The sequence below is a fragment of the Cotesia glomerata genome, linkage group LG1, assembly GCF_020080835.1.
Source record: "Cotesia glomerata isolate CgM1 linkage group LG1, MPM_Cglom_v2.3, whole genome shotgun sequence".
NCBI classification, from domain to species: domain Eukaryota; kingdom Metazoa; phylum Arthropoda; class Insecta; order Hymenoptera; family Braconidae; genus Cotesia; species Cotesia glomerata.
This window is the reverse complement of record NC_058158.1, coordinates 648276-667431: the sequence shown is the minus strand read 5'-3', so window position 1 is coordinate 667431 and position 19156 is coordinate 648276. Positions and strand designations below refer to the sequence as shown.

General features: G+C 31.6%; 1 protein-coding gene across 3 annotated transcripts in view; it reads right to left on the bottom strand.

Annotated features, from left to right (window-relative positions):
- The window catches only part of LOC123259349, a 135752-nt gene that overhangs the window by 57291 nt on the left and 59305 nt on the right, over window positions 1-19156 (bottom strand). For all 3 annotated transcript variants that reach the window (XM_044719796.1, XM_044719804.1, XM_044719786.1), the window contains exons 2-4: window positions 8490-8641; window positions 4854-4930; window positions 4681-4764 (exon numbers count right to left, since the gene is read on the bottom strand). In XM_044719796.1, coding sequence (XP_044575731.1) covers window positions 4681-4764; window positions 4854-4930; window positions 8490-8641 — 313 coding nt within the window. The remainder of the gene's footprint in view (window positions 1-4680; window positions 4765-4853; window positions 4931-8489; window positions 8642-19156) is intronic.

Genomic DNA, 19156 nt, shown 5'->3' with positions numbered 1-19156 from the left:
CAGAGACTATTTAATTAGGTTTGGGGTCTCTCGAGACAGAGCTAAGGGCTGGATAATTTCCTCAGCGGCTGCATCTTCTTCACTTTTCCGACACAGAACAACTATTCCGCAAACTCTGAAGAATAACCAAGCTCAGCCACTCAGCAATCGATAGCTTGTTATTCAACTGTAATACTTTTACCCTCAACTCAACTCAACCCGACTCTCGTCTGCGGTTTCTTCCTTCGCTTCTCTTCAGTTATAGTTACAGAGACAGACATATACATTTATTTAAAAGACAATTTGATGATTGAAAAGCTCCCGAGTTTTTGGACCCGTTTTATTAGCATGAGCCTGAACTCAGTCTGCTATCGACAGGTTTGCATTGCGAATTACGAGAGTCTCGATTCGCAATTATCGGATAAGTAAATAAAAATGATTTAAAGTTTGAAAAACAAACCGGACGCTTTATTGTTTGCGATATCTCCGTTGTGTAATTCGGTGGGAGCATGTGTAGATAAACGGATCGATCGTTTAAGGGCTGGGGACTGTTAAATTCCGCGGGTGGAAGGAACAGGGGGAGAACATGCTGATGTACACTCAGTACAAGAGTATTACATGGGCTCGGCTCCTTCGGGCCATGACGGAGACGCACCCATATTTGGGCGGACACTACTCGCTCCAAACAGTGTTATATATATGGACGTCATGTATATAATACAACCAACTAGTTACCGATGATACTAACCAACCAACAGCTGTATGTATGCTGAGTTATATAGATATAAGTTAGACAGATAGATAGTTAGATTGATATTGATTAGTTTCACCCATTTACCATCCCCCGAAATCGATTTATTCGAAGCATCAGCCGGGCCAGTGCTACGTAATTATGCATGACTTATTACAGAGATTCGATTGTACGCGTCATTGGTCCTGGGATTGTGATTAACCGAGCGTCATTTTATTTTTAATTGGCTCCCATGGTGATTATAAAACGCCCTAATTACATGTGTCTTGTTGGTGATATGTTAATTCATTGTAAATAATATATATTTGGACCTACCATTTGGTGATCTGACACCTGACGCGCCCGAGCCCCTTTCCCATCCTCCGGATGCTGTTGCTGCTGTTGTCAGTCTATCTGTCGGGTTAATTCCATCTGCGAATACCCAACCTCGGTTAGACTCATATTTATCTCTATCTGCGGAGGGAATCCGGTTAAGATTGCTATTCAAACTCTGACCAAGGGCATTATCCCTCGGCATTGAGGTAAGATCACCAGTGTTATCTGCTTCTTGACTAATCCCCGAGTGAAAACTGCTAACTCCATTTATATCGACTTTTAAGTTTCTCATTTTCGTCTCTTTAGTTTCTCGAGTACTCGTCATTTCAAGTTCTAACGTCGGATTTATAATTCTCAAGTCGGAAATGTTTGCTTTAGTCTCGACGTCAACATCGTCACCATCACCATCACCATCACCAAAACCAGAAGCAGAAGTAGAAATAAAAGCCCGAGAAAGCCTTTTGAATGGTCCTACAGTAATGCTCGCTGGCGTAAAAAGTTTGAAATTTTCATGCTCCACTTTGTTCGAAATATTTTCATTTAAACTTCCGTCAACCTCCAACACATTTTTCAAGCAACTGTTTTCAATATCCTCATTTTTACTATTATTTTTATTCGCCTCCTCGTCTATTAAAAATCTCACGCTCTTCGGTTCGCGTTTCCGCAAATAACCAGACTCTGAACGACGATTCAAGCAAGACTTTACCCCTTCTCCACCCGAATTGCTCTCCAGTTCCAGCTCAAAAATACTCATCATCGGTTTCTCATCGATTTTACGAGGCACCACAAGATCGAGGCCATTGAGAAAACATCTCCGGCTTATCTCACGCTCGGTTACTTCAAACTTTTTCTTCGAGAGGAATTTCCAGCTGAATTCATCCGGCAGGACCGTGTTCAGCCGCTGAAAGTCCAAGCTGTTGAGTTTGGTGTTGGCACTTGTGTTGCCCGCGGTTTCCAAGCGACAGGAGGACGTTGTAGACCCAGATCCATAAGAGGAAGAGGTCGAACCAGAGGTGTACAAATTCCAGGAGTCGTCGGGGGTGTAACACTGCGGTGAACTCCAAAGAAACTTGAGCACCTCGCACTTTTCAAAGACATTGTCTTCTCTTTTGCACGCCGAAATTCTCCCGTCCAACTCTTTATTCACGTTGTTTTGGCGTTGTGAATGAGAGTGCAAGCTCGCTTTGTCCTCGCCTGCCATAAAAAATTCATGAGCGCACGATCCCGCGGGTGACTGGGAAATTTTAAGCGATTTCTTGGCGAAAAGCTTCCGCTTGTTGCGTTTCCTGGCAAACGAACTACCGAGGGATTTTCCTTGTTGGCAACCGCCCTCACCATAACAATAGTAACCAAACCTGGTATTATCAGCGGGAGGTTTCCGAGTGCCTCCACGGAGAGATGCAGCATTAAATGCAACTCTCAGCATCTTTGGCAGCCGAGGTACGCGAGCGGAACTACCTCGATGGAATTCTACCGGGATTGATATCCTCCGGTGGGAATTCCCACCGTTTGGCCCCGGCCGCTTTGTGATCAGAAGTGGATCGCAGGGAGGCTTCGACATCACCGTAGATCGTGCCTCCTCAATCCCATTCAGGCACTGCGAGCAATTCAGGAATTTCATTGTCAAGCCAAACTTTGCAAATATAAATTAAACTACTTATCAACACTGGCATAAACTTTTCCAAAAATAACTCCCAGCAGAAAGTTCTCAAAAACGTTTAATTATTACTACGGCAGTTAATCTCTAAAACAAATTTAATTTTTAAACACTTTTTTGCTAAATGACAGTTGGAATGACTGAAGGAAATAAACTTTCATTTCCTTGGATTTCATTAACTATAAATCATCCTCGACGTCTTTCGTTGAAGTTGTATTGACCTAGTGTCAAAAATAACTAAACTAAAACTCCTATCACATATATTGTCTTGACTATTGTATTTTATAAAGCCAAGTTAGGCAGAGAATAAAGCACTTGGCTTGCACTGGATGACGACTACTTGAGAACTAGAGAGCCGAAAAAGGATAAAGACCGTTGCTCCCTATTGACGAACTTAAGTGCCTAGGGTGCGCCAGCTTGTCAGAGTCTTTGACTGCTATTACACGCTGATATATACAGTATGTTTATAAACAACGTCTTGCGTACCAAATAATCACCGGTGGGCGTGTACCTGCCAGGAAACCTGTGCGTTCTCTAATGTTCGAATGTACATGTGTTAAATGTTGTATGCAATGTAATATGTACAGGTACCGGTTCACTTAATCCCGTATGGTACCACCGGTGTCTTCAGAAGTTGGCCGTATAATTTGATCGATCTACGTGTCTGATGTCGCCGGGAATCGTAATCGGTGCATAACAATAACTCCTTATGATTGCTCTACTCTATTTTTTGTTATGTTTGTTTATCAGTGGTAGGTATAATTTGAGAGCCAAGCAGCTGAGCAGGATCTATTTATTAGCTCACTTAGGATCGGGAAACTTGTTGGCTGAGAAATGAGGGAATGGAACAATGCCTGTGGAGGAGTAATTGATTACGCTGCGGCGACAGAAATTCGTTTTAAGTAGTACATAACGGTAACCTCACGAGCAGCGTAAGCGGATAAGTCTTTGGGAAGAAAGAGAGGCTCTTTGCTTTGAGTAAAACACAAGACGTAAGCCGGAAAACCGGGATTATATTGGTTCGCGTAAACTCCTCTTAAGAAAGTTCTCGAGGGTCGCTGGCTCGAGCAATATGGCTCGAGCCGTTATGTTGTCTAGTGGGTATTGAGATAGAGAGACAGAGGGATCCTAGATCCTGGATGCTCATCACGGGGATTGTCGAGAGGATTCTGGACTTCTTCACCAAGTAATTTCATAATCTTCGACGTGATGGCAGTTTGGGCGAGACTAACGGCCTTCATGGCTCGTTAAACCGAGCTGGACCCGCTGATTAATCGAGTGGACTCGTAAGTGCTGGACAAGAGCGAGCAAAAGAATGAGAACCAGAACTAGAACTATAACTATAACTATTGCGAGGATTGGGAAAAATAGAAGCTAAAGGGCAATTTCTTTGTTAACCACACACATAGAACGATTTTTTTGAAATAACAAAAGACGGGATAACTGAAAAATTTGTTTTGGTAACAAATGAGTGTACAGCAACAAATCCATTAGTTGCATTAACAAAAGTTTCAAGTTGTACTAACAAACCAATTTGCTAATTCACATAATCAATTTGTAGTCCTAACAAAATCATTTTGTTGCTGTCACAAAATCATTTTGTTGCAATAACAAAACTAATTTGTTGCTAAAATATTTTCCAAATCAGTTATAGTTGACTATAGAATATTTTTAAATTATGTATTTTCTTGATTACTTTAACAAATTGTCTTTGTTACTCCAATAAATTCTTTTTTTATTTTATTAGCATAATTTTGCTGTTTTAACAAAAAAATTTGTTATACCAACTAAAGTATTTTGTCGAATCAACTTAAAGATTTTGCTATAGTAGCAAAACTGTTTTGTTGTTATAAAATATCAATAACTTTGTTATAACTTAAATTTTGATATTTTAACTTATAATTTGTTATCCCTATGTAAACAAAATCATTTGTGACCACAACATATCTTAACAAAATTTTTTTCTGCGTGCACTTACCAGTTCCAGTTCCGTTTAGCTTTGTGTCGGTAAAGATCCGGGTTCCCAATGATTTGGTGGTGGTCGTCGTTGTTTTGGTTGTTTCTGAAAGGTAAAATCCAGAGGCGTGTTGCTTTTCAATTCAGGATCGGGATTTCTGGTTGGACTATTTAGAATTTATTTTATGTACTTACTCTGTAATGTTTCGATGGACGTGTTTTCCTGCAGACTGCTTCTGTATATTCGTCGTTTTGGCGATTCCGCTTGTTCTCTGTTCAACATAAATATTTAATCTTTACAATCATGAACAATAACCATTCCATCTAACATTAAACCGACCTTTGAAGCTCTTGTCAGTTTCGAGCGAATTTTACTTTGAAAATAAACTTCACGCCCGAGTAGTTACACCCAAGTTACTTCAAAGTTTAATTATTCAGATTCCGACGGCCCGTGAATATCGGACTCTTCGGCTGAACATTCGTCAATCAATTGTTATGTCTCGAATTGCCTTTTATCCCGTGAATTAATAACACGACAACTTGCTCTTTTTTTTAATCAACTATCGGATTTTGTCTAAATCTAAATTGTTAAATTTTAATTGCCAAAATAAAGTTGAGGGAAAAAGCGAGCCAATTAAGCCCTGGAGAAGCGACATCTATGTAACCTCAACCACTTCAGTGTTGTATTAACCTCTTCTCGGGATGCGAATGTAGAACCAGGACTTGAATTTCATTCACGAGGACTTTTTCCAAGTAAATTATCGTTTTTTTACTGGTTAAATATTTATTTTATTACATAAATTACGCTTTGATAAATACAGAGGATAATTAAAAAATAAATTAACATTTTTTTTTTGTAATTCTAAAATCGATTTAACGACTGAGTAATGGTCGTTTACTTTTAATTTTAAAAATCCGGCATTGCACAGGAGATTTGTTTGTTAATTAAATATTATTATTGTAAATTATTGAATATCTGAATTATGTAACCCAATTGGAAATATGGGACGTTATTTATAACTTAATTATAAATGTTTTAATAGCAGACATAACTTTATTGCAAATATATACTCATGTTATTTGTAACTTTATAATAAATTCAATTATTCCGTTAAATTTTAATTGAATATTTCGAATCGTACGTTTAAATATAATTTAAATAGACAGGTCTACAAAAGTTTACTAAAACTGATACTATCATCAATCCAGATGATTTTAAAAATAAATTTGAACTTATCTAGATTTTTTTTAATATAATTAAGGGAAAAAAAATTTTTTCTATTAGAATTTTTGGTTTAGCAATTATTTTAAAATGGATTACAAGCGATTCAATTCAACCAGCTATTTAAAAATTCTTTTAAAAATTCCGGTAATTAAAAGAGTGGATGAAAATGAAATTATGCTAAGCCAAATTGAATAATAAATGAAATTACCGTGGAAATAAAACCCGACGAAATGAAGTAAATGAATGAAAAGCACTTCCCTTTAACGAAAGCACATAAGTAGCACTAAAACAAAATAATAATTCGAATAGATATATTTGAGTAGAGTACACGGTACATTAACGAGTAGCCATTTGTCATGGATTCCTGGAGATCCGATACACGGTTCCGTCTGGATGCACACGGTTTTTTATTTTTAACCCCTTCCTAGCCCGCACTGCTGACATCTACAACGTGCACACATATTCACACACGATCTACATACTCGTGAGCATTTAAAACCGAACAATTGATCTGAGTTGGTAGAAAATATATGTATAAATATACAAACGTCGGCGCTCCCTCATCTGGTGACCCTTTTCCCTCCGGTCCTCTTGCCGACATCCGTTCCCCGTAATTCCTGTCCCAATCAGCACACAAAACTAAATCAACCATTTTTATCTCATTCCATATATTCATTCCATATCCAGAAAAACTCTTTTAATAAATGTCCTTTTTATCTTTTTTTTTTATGATTATTATAAACGTCTAAAACATTATTTCCGCTGAGTGAAACGTCTAATAGAATTAATCCCGTCTAAAACGGAAGTATATTTTTATTTCAGACAAAAGTCAGATTTTTTTTCTTTTATTCCTTCATTTTTAGAGATAAATAATGTCGTTGCTTTTTATGAAGAACTAATTTGTTTTATCATAATATATCATCTCATTTAATTTTTTTTATTAATCTCAAACTTGTTTTATTTTCAAAAGAATTTTATTTTTTAAATTGAACTTTTTTGACAATTTTTAAATTGCAATTTCTTTTAAACACGGCGTTCAATTTTCATTTTTTGACGGTATTTAACGCAGCTTTTTAAGCACAAAAAAAGTATACATGGTTTTAAGCCAATTGATTGAGAAATTAAAAAGTTATTCAATAAAAACGTGAAAAAAATTTTTTTTTGTATATTTTTGAAACGAATTCAATAAAAATTAATACCAAAAATAGTCAGGATGACTTTTTAGGGCTAAAAATTAAAAAATTTGATAAAAATTCTAATAAAATTAAATTAGAACCAAATAATTTGGTAATTTTTGAAAATATTGAATTTTCGAGGCAAAAAGTTTTTTTTGACAATTTTTAAATTGCGATATCTTTTAAACGCGGCGTTCAATTTTCATTTTTTTTGCGGCATTCGATGCAGTTTTTGAAGCAGAAAAATCGTATACAAGGTTTTGAGCCAATTGGTTGAAAAATTAAAAAGTTATTCAACAAAAACGTAAGAAAAAAAATTTTTTTAATATTTTTGAAACGAATTTAATAAAAATTAATATCAAAAATTGTCAGAGTGACTTTTTAGGGCTCAAAATCTTAAAATCTGATAAAAATTCTAATAAAATTAAATTAGAACCAAATAATTCGGTAATTTTTGAAAATATTGAATTTTTCAAGGCAAAAAGTTTTTTTAACAATTTTTAAATTGTATCTTTTAAACACGGCGTTCAATTTGCATTTTTTTAACGGCGTTCAACGCAAATTTCAAAGCCAAAAAAACGTATACATGGTTTTGAGCCAATTGGTTGAAAAATTAAAAAGTTATTCAACAAAAACGTAAGAAAAAAAATTTTTTTAATATTTTTGAAACGAATTTAATAAAAATTAATATCAAAAATTGTCAGAGTGACTTTTTAGGGCTCAAAATCTGTTAAAAACTTTAATAAAATTAAATTCTAACCAAAAAATTTGATAATTTTTTAAAATATTAAATTTTTCAAGGCAAAAATTTAAAAATATCCCTCAACTTTGCGAAGCAAAGAGAAAAACAAGCCGAGAATGTAAACCTTAGGTGGTTGCTCTAAAAATACCCCTAATTAAAAATCAATGATTTAAATGATGGAGATAATTAGCTCGAGCGACAGTAAAAAAGTGTATCAGCTAACATCGGCACGAGTTTATCGATCGAAAGCAATCTCGCTAATGTTCCTGCCAATATCACTTAGCGCACAAGTTGATGCCATCGACATACGTATCATTCATTAACCATAGCCCCATGGTGTTGTAGCCAGTACACCGAGCAGCTAACAGCGAATATAACGCACACGCGGATGCTTACCCGTCGTTATTCAACCAGATATAATCTTTATGACTGGTTCAGAGATATCATATGTTATATACATAATGTGTGCACCGGATGCTTTTTCCTTCATTTTTATTTTAATTTTTTCTCTTTGTGCTTTTTCCCTCTTTCAGGTTTAATGTTTCAATGAGCATCCATACACATTTATTAAATATAAATACACACGGTGTGTATCCGCATTGACAGCTGCCAGGCCACGGTATAACGAACGAGGATAACGAGCATAATATATGTCTATAATGGTATTAAATATAAATATATAAGCTCACTGATTGAGTCCTAGTTTGAGCTGGTCACCGGCATTCCTCAGCAGCGTATGAGCTTCTCCGTTTGTGAGCTCGGAAGTGTTTCTGCCGTTGATGCTGCTAATGAGGTCTCCTTCTCTGACTCCTTGTTGAGCAGCTTTCGAACCCGGATTTACCTGAACACACAAAACAACTTTATATAACAAAGTCCAATTGTAACAACAAACAATAGACAAACTTCTCCTCGATCTATTTCTATTAACTTTTATCAACTTCTTCTATTGCTTTTCGTTATTTATTTTATTTTGTTCCTTTGAACTTTGTTTCAATCATTTGGTCGATAATTTAATTAAAGTACTTGAAGGAAAATTAAATCATAAGGGTAAAAATTATAAGGGTCAATTTACAATTGTGAAAAATATAGGTAAAAATTATGTTTGACAATACAAAAATTGTTATTTTTTAATTCAATAGACTTTTTATTTTATTTTTACAAAAATAAACACTGTTTAATTTATAAAAATTTAAAAGAAAATAGCAAAAAACTATTTACATCAATTTTTTTTAATAATTACAATCTTTCATAGAAAAAAAAATATTAATTTTTTCTTCAAAATTATAATAAACTTTCAAAAAAATTCAAAAAAACTTTTTTTATAGCATTTTTTGTAATCAAAAATGCAATTAATAATTTTTAACCAACATATTAGTTATTGTACATTAAATAAATCTATAATTACAAAAATTTGACACTTTTTCAATTGTAAAACTTGTTACTCATGTCAAATTTACAGTTTTTATAAAGAGGTGTGCCGTTAACTGCACTGATAGGATTTGTTTATACACTGAGAAAAAAAATTACTTTTATTAAGAAAATTTTCTTGATACAAGAATTAATGTTCTTGAAAATTTTCAAGAATATATATTCTTAGTTCAAGAAATTGTTAAATTGATTGAAATAATTTTTGCTTAATTTAAATAAAGCTATTTTTTTGTTTATCTATTTTCCAAAGATAAATGTTGATGTTTTTCTCTTCAGAAATTAATAATTAATAATAATAAAATATTTGATCGTCAGCGAGTTTCTTGAGCCAAGAAATTGTTAATTGAGCAAAAGTATTTTTTTTTCTCAGTGCAGTTAAAAATATTTATTAATATTTAACAAATGATTTATTAGAGGCCACTTTTTAGTTTTTAGTATTTAACAAATATTTCTTAGTAATTAAAAAGATTATTAATATTTAATAAATGAATATCAGATTTATTAAATATGCCAAATTATTTTAAATACTAAGAAATATTTGTTTAATACTAAAAAGCGGCCTGTAATAAATTATTTGTTAAATATTAACAAATATTATTTAATACAAATAAATCCTTCTATCAGTTTGATTCCCGGAATTTTATACCACGACAACTAATACTTATAATTTGATCCCAGCGTCAATTGATCCCCAACAACAACTCATCCCTACAATAATGGTTCGTGGCGAAGCCTTAAAGAAATCCGGGGGGATCAGTTATCGGTGGGATTAGTTGTCGTGTATAAGATTACTACACAGTAAAAAATTTTGCGTCATTGCGTCAAAAAATTTTGTGTTAAAATTGTTTATATCAAATATCTAACAATTTTTTGTGATGATTTAACAGAATAAATGTTAAATTTACACATAAAAGTGTTAAATATTTAACACAAAAATTTTTAACACTAAGTATTTTGACGCAATGATGCGAAATTTCTTACTATGTGGGATCAGTTAATGTGGAACATTTTATAAACCAATAAAAAGTAAATTTGACCTTATGAATTGACCGAGTTTTCTTGTAAATTCACCAAGACTATATTACCGTGCAAAATCACTGCTTCTTACCTCAGTAATAATACAAATTTTCAATTAAACTTAAAAGATAATCTTAACACTATAACATGACGCGATGATGTGATAAATTCTAAAGGGATCAGGTAATGCATATAAATTTCCCTGTTAATGTTCTCACCATGGTGTTACGCCTTCGCTGACTCGGGGAGCAAAATTTCAGCATCTTGAAATAACAATTTGTATCCTCTCTATTAACAATTCAAGTATTCGCCCGAGTATTTATAGTTCACTGTCACTCGATCCAACTCGAAACGAACTAAAACGTAGCAATCGTACTAAATTTAATCTCTGCTAGAGTAAAATGATTAAAGATTGATCAGGCAAGTGGAGTAGGACCAGAATAAAGTAAAAATAATAATGATGATGATAATAATGCAAGTTCTATTTCACCGGCTGGAGCATTGTTTTAATTATTACAAAGCTCTGAGTTGCCTTGACGATCGATTGTTCGACTGTTTGAATCAAAGTCAGGAGTTGGGCGTCTACAAGCAATAGTTTGTCTAGTTCTCAGACTATTGGTCCACTCAATTAATTATACAGCCTTTAAGACGAGCCAGTCGGAGAGACTCGCCGTGTCCAGGAGGGATTTACTCAGCCCTAAATCTTGTTCGGGGGGTGTTACATTGAGCTGCAAGTTGTAAACTTAATGGAGATTGATTAAAACAATTTCACTTGGTATGTGCTTCGTGCACCCATTGACTCGATACCAGAGCACTCGATCTGATCTATTCTCTTCTATTCTATTCGATTCTGCTCTGAAGTAAACTAGGGCCGATATAACTATGTGAAATTACAATCCGCGACAATGCGATCGTACAGGTGGAAAATTTTTATTGACCGGCTGTCAATAAACTATTAATTGCCCGGGAAATTCAATTATTCAACAGCTAATTACTTTATTAATTCATCAATCGATAATTTATTGCATAATCGCCAGTTTGATTTGAATAACCACATAAATAATAATCACAACTATTCATTTAAACGCTGATAAATTATTTATGTCCGCCAAAGGGATTACGTCGCGTGTTTTTACCGATTTATAAATAATTCATTAAGATTACAGCAATAAGTGCTTTCTTGTTACCTTAAATTGGTGGTGACATTTTTTAATTATTTAAAAATCATTTAAAAATTTTAGTTTTTTTAAATTAAAATTTTTGTTTAAAACAATTTATCAATTTTTTTCTGAGAAAAAATATATATGCTTAACATTTATATATTTTTATAATAAAAAATCGAAAAATTAATTAATTTAATTTTTTTTTTTAATTTTAACATAATTTAGAAATTTATAAAAAATTAATTAATGATTACATTTATTATATTTAAAACAAAAAAATGAATATTTGTCTTAATTTTCATTAAAATTTATAAAAAAAATTTAAATATTTAATTAAATTTAAAAGAAAAAATTAAAAATTAAATTTAAAATATTATTATTTGATTTAAAAATTTTTTACGAGTTTTTGAATTTATAAAAAAAAAGAAAAATTTGTCAATAATTTAATTTTTCAATAAAAAATCGAAAAATTAATTTATTTAATTTTTTTTTTTTATTTTTAACATAATTTAGAAATTTATAAAAAATTAATTAATGATTACATTTATTATATTTAAAACAAAAAAATGAATATTTGTCGTAATTTTCACTAAAATTTATAAAAAAAAATTAAATATTTAATTAAATTTATAAAAAAAAAATTAAAAATTAAATTTAAAATATTATTATTTGATTTAACAATTTTTTACAAGTTTTTGAATTTATAAAAATAAAGAAAAATTTGTCAATAATTTAATTTTTCAATTTTTTAAGCGCACATTTAAAAAATTACTGAATTTTTAAGAAAAATTTTTATTCTAAATAAATATTATTTCCAAAGAAATTTTATTTATAAAAAAAAAATGTTATTTTCACTAAAAAAAAATCACTAAGAGCGACGTATCCAAAGAATCACTGAGATGTAAATAAAAAGGTGTCTCTTAGCTCGTAAACGAAGAAGAATACTACGAAAAACTATCTCCAAAAAATGAAATAAAACCCAGTAAAAAGGAGAGGAAGTTAAGAATAAACGATAGGAAAGTGGTGGCTTGGAGTGTCGGCGAATCTGAGGGGTGCTTACCACTCCGCGCTACACCAGGAGCTCTCGTCTCTCGGATCGCGAGTCGCACGAGACTAGCATGGAGCTTTGCGGGGTGCTATCTCGAGTTGCATGGGACGCTGGCGCCGTGCAGAGGATGTAGTGGGTGAGAGTCATCCCTGTTTTATACCCACCACGCAAGTCTCTTCTATTCATTCTCCTGGCGCTAAAAGTGAGCGCTTGCCGATTGTCTGGATGCACCAATACGTTGTTTTTCTCGGATTGGAGCAGACTCTCATTTGGTTTTTATCTCCTCTGTTTTCTATTTTCTGTTTTTTCCTCTCGGAGGAAAGACAACCGTCGCCGTCGCCAGTGGCTCGAAAAATCGCCACAACACGGCTCTTTATTTACGGGCGGTGTTTTTTTGGGTCAGACGTGACAGGTAAGATTTTAAGCAATTGGGTCACGGCTGTCTTTATTTTTATTTTTTTTAGAGGGAGGTACATTGAAAGAAGAATTTAATAATAGTTACGAAACTTTATTAAATATTAATAAATTTTTTTTTTGACATCAAATGACTCAATAAATATTTATTAGCAGTTTATTAAAAAATTTATTTGAATTCTTAAATAAAAAATAAGTGTGAAAATTCTTCAATAAATATAAAAATTCCAATAAATCCTGGTGAAATACTGATAAAAGGATTCATTTATATTTTTATTAACTCTGTTAATATAAAATAATTTGGAGCTTTGAATAAAAAATGAATTTAAAAATTCTATTATTACATTTTTTATAAATTTAATAAAAAAAAATTCCAACGGATCAGAACTCAATAATTTTTTTTATAAAAAAATAATAATAAACATGAGAGAATATTTGTTTGAAAAATTTTCAGGAATTCATATATTTATCGACTTTTAATAAATAAATATTAAGTATTAATAAATACTAGCAATCTTGCAGTCACTAAGTGACTGCCGTGACTTGTGAACTATAAGAAATTAAAATTTTATTAAATAATGAGTTTTGTTAAATTGCAGTGTACTTTCTTAACTATTGACGTTTTTAAAGATATAAGCTCATCCTGATGTTACACTCATCAAGAGCTTTCATTTGAGTACCCACATGTATTTTGATATATTTTTCATATATACATATATATATAAATAAATAAAATATATGAAAAATTGATGTGGGTACTCAAATGAAAGGTCTCGATGAGTGGAACATCGGGATGAGCTTATATCTTAAAAAATGTCAATATTTCACAAGATACAAGGTCAGTTCCTAATTATTGACATTTTTTTAGATATAAGCTCATCCTGATGTTACACTCATCAAGAGCTTTCATTTAAATACCCACATGCAATTTGATATATTTTTCATATATACATATATATAATATATATAAATATATAAAAAATTGATGTGGGTGCTCAAATGAAAGGTCTCGATGAGTGTAACATCGGGATGAGCTTATATCTTTAAAAAAGTCAATAGTTCACGAGATACTAGGTCATTTCTTAATTATGTATCTAAAGATAGAGTTTTTTTGAATGCAGCCTAAATACTTATTATAATAAATTAACTATCGCTGAGAATGATATGAAACCTTAAAAAGGCACAAATTTAAATCAAGACCTTTGCAATCACACTAAATTTCACTAAAAAAAACTAATTTTATCATATGACTATCCCGAAAACAAAATTTTTCTTATTCTCTCAATAATATAGATAATTTATACGAAAAAATATTTACTAAAATTTATTTTATAAATTTTTTCCAAATTAACATTTAATAAATTCTTCTGTCACTGTAGAAAAATAAAGATTTTTTATCCGTGTTAATATTATTCAAGGCGGGTCGCGACAATGGACATTCAATTGACACCCGGATGTGGGATGTGGGATTGCGGGTGTGAGGCTGGAGCCCAAATAAAATAAAATAAAAAAGAGTACCGGGATTGGGATAGGAGTAGGTGCAGGTGTAGGTCTAGGTAGCTATTTCGACGGGCATACAGTCACCGAACTTGAATATATTGAGAATAAAGAGATAAAATATAATGGAATAGAGTGAAGAAGATTTTAGGGGTGATTTTCGGATGAAAATCACGTCGCGCGGAAGTGAACGAACGGCGAACGAATAGTTGTACGTGGCGTACAATGTACAGGTGGCACGTATGGGCTCTCCGGAATTGTAATGGCTCTGATGTCATCCCAGGAGTTTAGAGAGCCTCGCCGGGCTGTCGTGCGACCAAACGAACCTTCTGCAAAAAGTGCCTTAGGTCTAGTCTGGCTCAGGTCGGTTACCTCCCCCTCCTCCCCCTCCTCCCCCCTTAGCTACCTAGTGCGGTAGTCCCCGAGAAGGAGCTCACGGCAGCTGGTGATCGTTCAGCGACGATAATTTAGCTTCCGCTTGAAAACTCGCGTGAGGCGAAATAAAATTTGCATTTTCCATTTACCTCCTTTTGCCAATAAATTTTATTTATTTATATATATTTATATTTTATTTAATATTCCCGGTGAGTACAAGTAGCTGGAGCACAACGCCACCTAGTTATTTATTTATTTTGATTTTTAAACATTTTCTTATGACATTTCTTTAAAGTTCATAAATGCCTTTTTTATCTCGGTTATTTGGTCCCCTTTCCCAGTTCCGGGTCTCGCGTTCTTTCGCCCGTTTGGTGCGCCGCCGCTTAAAGCTTGTCCTGTGTAAAAGGGATTTAAAATGAATGATTTAATACGGGTATATTTGCAGAGTGAATAAATTCAAGCAAGACCTCAAGTAGTATAAGTGGTAGTAGCACTACCAGTCTTCGGGTTTTTATAAAATTATTTTCTTACGGTCTTGTTCTGGAGTCAGCGAAAATAAATTAGGCAATCATAATGAACACATAGTTTTTCCCTTTTTTACTATTTTATTATTATTATTACTACTACTTGCTAACTTATATCATTTTTATCTAACGAGAAATCTTTGAGAAATACTTCACACTCGCTATCGGAACTTAAACTCGGAATAAGTACCAAATTAGCTTCGCAGGGCGCTAGAATGGCTGTGCTGATAAATATTGCGAGAAGTTTTAAGTTTATTATATTTTTATTTGTACGAAGATGAATATTTGAAAAAAAAAATAAATAGTATTGGAACTTTATTGTATAAAGAAAAAAAAAAAAGAAACCTTTGGAGCTTTTAAATTTGATAAAAATACAAAATTTTTATCGTACACTGATAGAAGGATTTGTTTATATTTCATAAGCTTTATCAACTGTTAATAAATGATTTTTTTTAACATTATAGGATTTAATAAATATTTATTAATGGTTAATGAATATTTGTTACCTGTTAATAAATATTTATTTAAAATAAAAAACAAAAATAGCAATTATCTTTTGACACTTTTTATAGCCCTAAAGCTGGAATACATGATAATAATTCAATTCACTAAATAAATTAACTTTTTTAATATTTAAAAATATAAAAAATAATTATGAGCTGTGATAGAATTTAGTATTTTACAATAAACGTTATTATAATGTAAAATAATTAATGCAAATAATTTATAAAGATGATTTTTGTTTATAAGCAATCTTCATATCATATGACATATTGCAAGCGAAACAAATTCACTCAACAAAACATTTGTTAACTATTAATAAATACGTATTAACTATTAATAAATGTACTTTCCTCCCAAATAAATATTTATTGAATGTTGAAAAATATTTATTAAAATTTAATAAATTAAATAATTGTCTCCAAATAAATTAATTTATTAATAGTTAATAAATCCCTTCTATCAGTATCACTGATAAAAGGATTTGTTTAGATTTAATAAACTTTATTAACTGTTAATAAATGATTTTTTAACATCATAAGATTCAATAAATATTTATTAACAGTTAACAAATATCTATTAATAGTTAATAAGTAATTTATTAGACACAATTTATTAATTATTAATAAATATTCATTAATGGTTAATGAATATTTGTTAACTGTTAATAAATATTTATTTAAAATAAAAAGCAAAAATATTTATTAAATGTTAATAAATATTTGTTAACTATCAATAAATACTTGTTAACTATTAATAAATGTACTTTCCTCCCAAATAAACAATTATTAAATGTTAAAAAATATTTATTAAAATTTAATAAATCAAATAATTGTCTTGAAATAAATCAAATTATCAATAGTTAATAAACCCTTCTATCAGTGTAGTTTTGGAACTTTATTGTACAACGAAAAAAAAACCTTTGGAGATTTTAAATTTGATGAAAAATTTTTGTTGTAGAAATAATGTTCAACTTGTAACTATCAAAAAGATTAAACGGATCAAATAAACATTCACTATAATTAGAGTAATAAAACATGAGTCGAGTACAAAGTAGATGAGACTGCCTGGAATAATATCAAAATGAAGAAGATCAAGACCAAAATAAAAGCACAAGAGTGTACACGGAAGATACAAAAAGAAAAATGTACGATTTAACGGGTGTATAATATATAATGCAGTAGCTGAGAAATTCAAAGCAGCTCAGTGGATGACAGGAGATCGTAAACACTCGGGCTGGGCTGTCAGAGTTGTCGTGTACGGCTATAACGACTAGATAACAGGGTAGTAAAAGTAGCAAAAGGCACCTGCAGAGCGATTTGCCATCCTAGATTCCATCCAAGATCTGGCGTTAGTTGTTCTCTGAGAATTCTCCTCAAAATAAGTAGTTGCTACTCAGCTTCTGGTTCCGTCGATAGGAGTCTAAAGTACCGATGCTGGAGTAATGCAGGATGCATAATGCATCGCACCTTAGACATTCGCAAAGAGATCCGGCGTGTCAGTCCCAATTTTTCTGGTCCAGATTCGTCTCTCTCTATTTCCTCCGTGTTTTTCCAACGCTTTTTCCCTCAGTGTAAAATAGCAGCAATGTTGCATGTGCAGAGCTATTTTTCACGGGAATCCCGGAGTTGTATGACTTGTCTTCTCACAAGACCGGAACCGTCCCATCTTTCGCATCCTTCCGTTCGAAATAGAGACCCTCTGCAAGAACGACAGAGAAGAAGAAGACTCGCACTACTCGTACCTGCACTTGGACAAAGTCTTACCGAAGGAACATTCGTCATTTTCCGCAGGTATCCCCAAGTTTTGAATTTCTCGAGCGTAAAACACGTCTAGCGATCCCGCCGTCGTTCCCTCTGCTTCCTCTTTTTCTGAGTCGGCACTCTGATGCTTCTCCCTCCTTCCCCTTCTCTTTTGCGCCATCGTATTCAACACTCTCGACGATTACGTGACCGGAATGATCTTCAAGCACCGAGATTACGTTCAAGCGTAATACACACCTGGGAGCCACTCTGTCCGGAATCGGCACCGACGTACGCTCAATCTTTATATCGACGCTTCGATACCTTCTACTCCTCCTATTCCTTTTATCCTTATGTCCTTTAGTCGTTTTTTCCCTCATTCCCTCAATTTTTATGTCTTATTTAATATTTATCGCGTTTATTGCCGGCTATTAGCTCCACAAACACTTCCTGCTGCTTTGTTTAAAATTTTTCAAGTGTTAATTAGTATTTTATGTTTTTTATTCAGAAAGACGGGAAAAAATTCATTGAATTTTACAGTTAGAATTTCTTAAAGGTTAAATTTCAGTAAAACAAACTTATTAAATGAAATTGAATAATTATTTTTTTTAAACTTCTTATAAAGCTTGCTTAAGAAAAATATTTTAATTTAATACAAAGTTTTTACAGCAATTATAATTAAAAAAAAGGCAATCAAGCAAGAGGTTTTTATTTTAATTATAGAGTTATGCGTAAAATTTTTTTTCAATAAATTTATTCAATAATTTTGCAAATAAAAGTGATTAAAAATCACAATAATAAATAAATCTTTAGTTTTAAAAATTAAATATTCCTTAAGGTTAATTTTTAACAAAAAAAATTCAATTATTTTTTGAAAAATTCTTTACAAAACTCTCTTAAAAAAAAACATATTTTAACACAAACTTTCTGCACCTTATTTTCCGACAGCAATTATAATTTAAAAAAAAAGGCAATCAAGCAAGTAGTTTTTATTTCAATTGAAGAGTTATGCGTAAAATTTTTTTCAGTAAATATATTCAATAATTTTGCAAATAAAAGTGATTAAAAATCACAATAATAAATAAATCTTTAGTTTTAAAAATTAAATATTCCTTAAGGTTAATTTTTAACAAAAAAAATTCAATTATTTTTTGAAAAATTCTTTACAAAACTCTCTTAAAAAAAAACATATTTTAACACAAACTTTCTGCACCTTATTTTCCGACAGCAATTATAATTTAAAAAAAAAGGCAATCAAGCAAGTAGTTTTTATTTCAATTGAAGAGTTATGCGTAAAATTTTTTTCAGTAAATATATTCAATAATTTTGCAAATAAAAGTGATTAAAAATCACAATAATAAATAAATCTTTAGTTTTAAAAATTAAATATTCCTTAAGGTTAATTTTTAACAAAAAAAATTCAATTATTTTTTGAAAAATTCTTTACAAAACTCTCTTAAAAAAAAACATATTTTAACACAAACTTTCTGCACCTTATTTTCCGACAGCAATTATAATTTAAAAAAAAAGGCAATCAAGCAAGTAGTTTTTATTTCAATTGAAGAGTTATGCGTAAAATTTTTTTCAGTAAATATATTCAATAATTTTGCAAATAAAAGTGATTAAAAATCACAATAATAAATAAAT